At 39.2% G+C, this 6,993-nt stretch overlaps 1 protein-coding gene across 1 annotated transcript in view; it reads right to left on the reverse strand.

Moving 5' to 3' along the window:
* LOC134879830 (alpha-2-macroglobulin-like) overlaps positions 1 to 6,747 on the reverse strand; it is a 33,091-nt gene extending 26,344 nt beyond the window's left edge. The window contains exons 1-14 of the mRNA XM_063906359.1: positions 6,625 to 6,747; positions 6,322 to 6,502; positions 5,883 to 6,039; positions 4,052 to 4,104; positions 3,769 to 3,789; positions 3,123 to 3,288; positions 2,958 to 3,042; positions 2,704 to 2,857; positions 2,484 to 2,601; positions 2,226 to 2,335; positions 1,962 to 2,129; positions 1,504 to 1,731; positions 726 to 789; positions 454 to 599 (exon numbers count right to left, since the gene is read on the reverse strand). Coding sequence (XP_063762429.1) covers positions 454 to 599; positions 726 to 789; positions 1,504 to 1,731; positions 1,962 to 2,129; positions 2,226 to 2,335; positions 2,484 to 2,601; positions 2,704 to 2,857; positions 2,958 to 3,042; positions 3,123 to 3,288; positions 3,769 to 3,789; positions 4,052 to 4,104; positions 5,883 to 6,039; positions 6,322 to 6,502; positions 6,625 to 6,710 — 1,737 coding nt within the window. The 5' untranslated portion in view covers positions 6,711 to 6,747. The remainder of the gene's footprint in view (positions 1 to 453; positions 600 to 725; positions 790 to 1,503; positions 1,732 to 1,961; positions 2,130 to 2,225; positions 2,336 to 2,483; positions 2,602 to 2,703; positions 2,858 to 2,957; positions 3,043 to 3,122; positions 3,289 to 3,768; positions 3,790 to 4,051; positions 4,105 to 5,882; positions 6,040 to 6,321; positions 6,503 to 6,624) is intronic.
* Positions 6,748 to 6,993: the final 246 nt, after the last annotated feature.

Below are 6,993 nucleotides of genomic sequence, written 5' to 3' on the forward strand. Positions count from 1 at the left end.
GTTTCCCGTTTGGTACGCTGATGGATAAATTACTTAGTTGCCTGTTTCCAACGTCTCCTGTTTCTCTGTGAAATCTTGGTCAGATTAATTGTACTACATTTTAGTGCAGGTTGTCTTTCCTTCCAGCTGGAATAGATTGATTCTGTTGAATGCTTTGACTCTTCATTAAATAACACAACATTGGTCTAACTTCTATATTGGTTCATTTCTTACCAGGAACAAAAAAAGGATTATTCGTGGAATTTCCACAACAGTACTTTGGAATGTTTACAAAAAGATATCTGCATATGAGCAAATGCATTAAGATTATGTTATCAGAAGCTTTGTAGTCGATTCCTATTGACCGATGATGTGTCAGCACCCATCAAAATAAGCATCAGACTGATAACACAGATAACTATACACTTCATTCTACACCTAAATCTGACAAGAACCATCACTCCTCAAACTGACCTTGTGACTGAAGCATTTCTCAACGGAGAAGTCAGCGCTTTTGGCGATCACAGTCTCACTGGGGAGGATGGCGTAAATTATAACCTGGATGTTTGGAGCCATGTCTGGAGACACTGTCAGCTTAAAGGACACCTGGCCCTCATTCACTGAAACACAAACCAACTGTTATAAACCACAATTATGAATAACATACCACCTGAGATCAATAAAACTGAATTATTTAGCCATTCTTATATTTAAAGGGAGATTTTAAGAGGTTGTTCTTTGCTCACCTGATTTATCTTGCGTTTCAACCCGTTTAACTCCTTGCATGACAATGGCTCCTCTGGATAACACCTGAGGAATGAATATTGTACCAATGACTCTGTATTTAGCAAACTGATTATGTGCAGTGGCAAAAAGAGGGCTTTGTAAAAAATAACTAATCTGAAGGAACATTGACAACAAAAAGGGGAACACCGTTGATGAGACTTATATGGATGAGTATTGTTAGGATTTTATTGAAACCGAGATTGCTTTTTGATACCGGTATTCATCAGTACTCTTATTGATACTTTAATCCATCATTTTGTGCAAAAAGTAGATATTACATGAATAGATGTTAAAAGATTAAATGAGTTAATATGTTTTGTTTTTCAGAAATAATTTCCAACTTTAGTTTTCTCAGAAGCAAAGAATATAGAACATACATACATTTGGGTTATTAATCATCAATTCGATATTGGTATCAATTGTAAAGTCTGTTATATGCTACACATACTAAACACCACACTTAGAGTGAACTAGTGCAGTTGCTATTTATTCACACATTTATGGACTAGGTTTGCTGCTTCTAGCTAGTTGCTCACTGCTTACTGATATCCAGTAGTCTACAGCAAGGGAAATTCATCTAGCTTCAGCCCTTTTCCCTGCTTTCTTTACCTATTAACTGCAATGACATTCATGGTAAAAATGTGCACTGGAAATACAGGAGGAAGTTGGGTAAAACTTGGTTAAGGTTTCCAAATCAATAGCGAGCATTATCGTGGGAACGATGAAATATTTACTTACGAGACACATTATATCCACTGAGCCCTGGTCCTCTCCAACTACTGTGTACTGGATAAATATTTCTTCTTCTTTGTCACATGGAAGTGGTTTATCCTTCTTCTTCACCTCCAGGGAGCTGACTGTTATGGTATCAGGAGAAGAGACTTGGGCCAACGAAACTGTGTGATCTCCGACCTCATAGTATGGCGTTCTATCACGCTGATAGATCAATGTTGGTGTGTAGCTTAGCTAGAACAGAAAAGAACAATGTAATTATTGGTTGAGGTAAAAGAAAGCTACAGTTTTTACAGCGAAATCCAATGTTAAGGTAAAGAAAGTCAACACTTTCAATATGGCCACCTTGGTCAGTTGCAGTCTATCAAGAAACATTTGAGGTTTCAGCTTATCTTTATTATTAGTTATTAAGTGTTATGATGTGGAGGACAATTGTGGGATGCTTGATTGTTTTTTCTTCTTACCTGGAAACGGATGTTCCCATTTAGGTTAGCTGTGCTGAATGAGAAAGGGGCAACACCATTGCTGTCAGTGGTGAGATTCTGTATCAAACGTGCTGACCACCTTTCACCTTCAAACAGGTACACGGGCATGTCAGCAATGGGTGTATTGTTGTAATAAACTGCTTTAACCTGTTGAGACAAAGTTGCTTTAATGAGAAAGCATTTCAGTAGTACAGTGCATTTTAGTTGCATTACACTAAAGAAGTGAAGACTGCATGCACTTACTTTTCCCTCCACATTGGATCCTTGGCCATAAATCTTGGGTGTGTCAGTGAAGGACAGCTTTCCAACAACATATGAAATATCTACACGCTTCTCTTGTTGGTGTGAAATACCTGTAGAAGGATGCTCAATATTACAAACATATGTATTCCATATCGTTTCAACACATGACAGTCATATTCCTGATTAAATTACTTTTTAAAGTATATGTAAATACAGTATATTGAGACGCAAGATACAAATATATATAACAATACTTGCCTGTGCCCTCCTCTTCCACCATGGCAATGAGTTTTAACTTAGCTAGCAGAAAATTTTGCGCAACTTTTGTGAAAGTTGATGTTGCGAAGATAAAAGTGGCACAGCCTTTTTTGTCCATCTAGAAAGCACAATAAGATAAATTAAATACAATGAAATAAATTGAAAAGGGAAGAAATTAGCTATTTTTTAGGAAAACAGACTGTTGCTACAGCAACTGTACCTGCTTTGTCTCCTTGTAGCATGGAGAAAATAATTTAAGGATTGCCTCTGGTCTGTCAGGGGACATTGTCAAGATGTTACTAACAAAGTGTCTCAGCTTAGGTCTGCACATTTCTACATTAACACTGCCTGGCACGGGCTGTCCATATGTATACCTAGAGTGATACACAAAGAAAAAAAGGTTGTTAAAAAGGAGCCTTTCACTCTTAAACTTTAAGATTATTTGAGTGTAATGAGCGAAGAGGGTTTACTCACGTTGCACAAACTTCAGCTTTGATTTCTTCCTGATCAATACTTACTTCATCAGGAGCAGTTATTTTTACATCAAATTTAGGTAAAACTGGGGGCAAAATAGGATTATTTTTTATCCTTTCTTCATTATTAATGAATTGTAATGAATGGCTTAAAACAATACCTTACCATATTTCTCTACTTTGAAGCTGTGATGTATTTTATTAGACCCGGTCGACACGGTAACCTTGTAGGATCCTTCACGAGCCTCGGAGTTCAAGGCGTAAGAAAGCTGCAATATTTTACTATCAGATGTTTCATTCAGCCACTGTCCAATCCGGTTCCTGTTAGCATCCTATTCAATTAATAATGTAGATTGAAAGAACATGAAGAAAGTAGGATTTAGGGTGCAGAGCAAAAAACAGAAAACAACTTCTTCAAATTAAATCCATTAAAAGGCTTTCAGAATATCCAGTAAAGAAAGAGTTGCTTTTTGTTACGATATTATGAGGATAAGGGACAAATAAGAAGGAAATTGCTTCCTTTATTTGAGATTTTTCTAAGTTGTGAATTAGTTGTGAAGTACCCTGTCACAGTACATCCTATTTTTTTTTGTCACAACTTCATATCAGAATTCAGTGTCATTCTCTAAAGCTTGGGCTGCACACTTAAATGTTGGCATAATAGACAGCTTCTAGTGCACATGCTGATTTTCAATAGGCGATTAAGTAAAATTTGTTTTTGTGATCCAACTTAACCAAAAAGGTTACCTGCAGTCTCATATATTAATAGTATACCATTTATGTATTTTATATGTACATCATTGTACTCTTACCTCAATTTCAATGATATTATACTGCAAAAGAAAAAATTATTGTTAAATTGTTTTCATCATACACAGTCCAAAAGAGAGTCAGCTTATAGGAGAACACCTGCACGTCAGATAAACAGTTCAATTTTATCTCAACAGTAGTTCCACTGTCATTTTTAATTCAATGACCTACATGCTACAAATGTTTCAAAATTGGGCACAAATGAAAACTTGCCCCATTATTAAAAATAACCACTGAAAATGTAATTTTGGAATGACATTTTGGAGGGACTGTTCACACACTCACCCACTGATTGGCAGGTCTCATCATGGTGTCCAGTGAGATGACTCTGAATTTCACTGATAAAAATGCAAAAAGATAACAAGAAGATTTCCAACACATCTCTAAGCGGTTGACCAATCAAAGCAGAGCTGGGTATCTAACCAATTTGAGCAGATTTACTGGTGCAGCAGGAAAACCACTTAAATGTAATAAAAACAAACATAACATAAACTTTTCCATTTATAAGATACACTTTTTTTTAAAGCTAATGTTCCTTTTTAATATACAGTGGGGCAAAAAAGTATTTAGTCAGCCACCAATTGTGCAAGTTCTCCCATTTAAAAAGATGAGAGAGGCCTGTAATTGTTATCATAGGTATACCTCAACTATGAGAGACAGAATGAGAAAAAAAATCCAGAAAATCACATTGTAGGATTTTTAATGAATTAATTTTCAAATTATTGTGGAAAATAAGTATTTGGTCAATAACAAAAGTTCATCTCAATACTTTGTTATATACCCTTTGTTGGCAATGACAGAGGTCAAATGTTTTCTGTAAGTCTTCACAAGGTTTTCACACACGGTTGCTGGTATTTTGGCCCATTCCTCCATGCGGATCTCCTCTAAAGCAGGGATGTTTTGGGGCTGTCGCTGGGCAACACGGACTTTCAACTCCCTTCAAAGATTTTCTATGGGGTTGAGATCTGGAGACTGGCTAGGCCACTCCAGGACCTTGAAATGCTTCTTACGAAGCCACTCCTTTGTTGCCCTGGCGGTGTGTTTGGGATCATTGTCATGCTGAAAGACCCAGCCACGCTTCATCTTCAGTGCCCTTGCTGATGGAAGGAGGTTTTCACTCAAAATCTCACGATACATGGCCCCATTCATTCTTTCCTTTACACGGATCAGTCGTCCTGGTCCCTTTGCAGAAAAACAGCCCCAAAGCATGATGTTTCCACCCCCATGCCTCACAGTAGGTATGGTGTTCTTTGGATGCAACTCTGCATTCTTTCTCCTCCAAACACGACGACTTGAGTTTTTACCAAAAAGTTATATTTTGGTTTCATCTGACCATATGACATTCTCCCAATCCTCTTCTAAATCATCCAAATGCCCTCTAGCAAACTTCAGACGGGCCTGGACATGTACTGGCTTAAGCAGGGGGACACGTCTGGAACTGCAGGATTTAAGTCCCTGGCGGCGTAGTGTGTTACTGATGGTAGCCTCTGTTACTTTGGTCCCAGCACTCTGCAGGTCATTCACTAGGTCCCCCCCGTGTGGTTCTGGGATTTTTGCTCACCGTTCTTGTGATCATTTTGACCCCACGGGGTGAGATCTTGCGTGGAGCCCCAGATCGAGGGAGATTAGCAGTGGTCTTGTATGTCTTCCATTTTCTAATAATTGCTCCCACAGTTGATTTCTTCACACCAAGCTGCTTACCTATTGCAGATTCAGTTTTCCCAGCGTGGTGCAGGTCTACAATTTTGTCTCTGGTCTCCTTTGACAGCTCTTTGGTCTTGGCCATAGTGGAGTTTGGAGTATGACTGTTTGAGGTTGTGGACAGGTGTCTTTTATACTGATAACGAGTTCAAAAAGGTGCCATTAATACAGGTAACGAGTGGAGGACAGAGGAGCCTCTTAAAGAAGAAGTTACAGGTCTGTGAGAGCCAGAAATCTTGCTTGTTTGTAGGTGACCAAATACTTATTTTACCGAGGAATTTATCAAATGTCCATATATACAATATGATGACATTATGCCAATGAAAGTTCTACGCCATAATGCATGTATTTGCTTTTAAAAGGGAACCCAGGCACTATCAGTGTTAAAAATCATAGATCATCAGCTCTTCGTTACCTGTTTGTCCAGGGAGGTAGATTGGTTTATCTGTTTGGACGAATGTACTTGGTTGATGGCTTTTGATCATGACTTTCCTGACTTCTTTTGAGTAAAATGTGTCGCCTCGTACCTCCACCTGGAACTTCTGCACTACTTCATTCTCCACTGAAGGAGTCTGTGACAGAAAATATTACATAAACAAAAACTGAGCCTTACATCAATGAAAAAACAATTATTGAGTATTTAACTTGATCAGTATTCACGCCAGTTGCAGTTGCATTTCAAACTGTGTGTGTGTGTGTGTGTGTGTGTGTGTGTGTGTGTGTGTGTGTGTGTGTGTGTGTGTGTGTGTGTGTGTGTGTGTGTGTGTGTGTGTGTGTGTCTATCTGTTTTAGTGGATGTGTGATGAAAGCATATTAACATTTTCGATCTTAACAAATGTTGCTGGAGAGCTGACCTTGAACTGAGTGCAGGTATGAAAGTCTTTACTGGACGTCTGCTGGAAGAGGGTTGTATTTGTCTGCTCGGACATCAGAGTGACGGTCATCACCAGAGTCTCGTTGGGCTGCAGGAGACTCGTACAGAATTTGGTCTCAACTCCAGCTTCAAGAACTGCAGGAATGGCTACCATGTACTGCCTACAGCCACAGAACACACACAGAGAGTCGATATCTCACTGATCCTGAAATGGATAAGCTCTCTTGACTTATGAAGCAAAAGTCTTCATCCCACAGTAATTTTCAGCTCAGACAGTACTTACGGTCCTGCCAGTGCTGGACCCACACACATCCAGCTCAAGCAGAGACACAGTGTCCGGCCCCACATCTGGATCCCTGGACGACCCATAACTGACTGCAACGATCCTGAGTCAGCATCTGCTAAATAGTTAAATTGTCCACCCACCCACTCACCCACCCACACAACCCCACAGCCCCCCCCCAGACACAAACACGCACACACACACACACACACACACACACACACACACACACACACACACACACACACACACACACACACACACACACACACACACACACACACACACACACACACACACACACGCAACCCCTTTATTTTATTTCCAGTCAATCATTTTCTAGACTTCACACTACATAGTGTGTACTTA

The sequence above is a fragment of the Eleginops maclovinus genome, chromosome 18 (assembly GCF_036324505.1).
Source record: "Eleginops maclovinus isolate JMC-PN-2008 ecotype Puerto Natales chromosome 18, JC_Emac_rtc_rv5, whole genome shotgun sequence".
Lineage (NCBI taxonomy): Eukaryota > Metazoa > Chordata > Actinopteri > Perciformes > Eleginopidae > Eleginops > Eleginops maclovinus.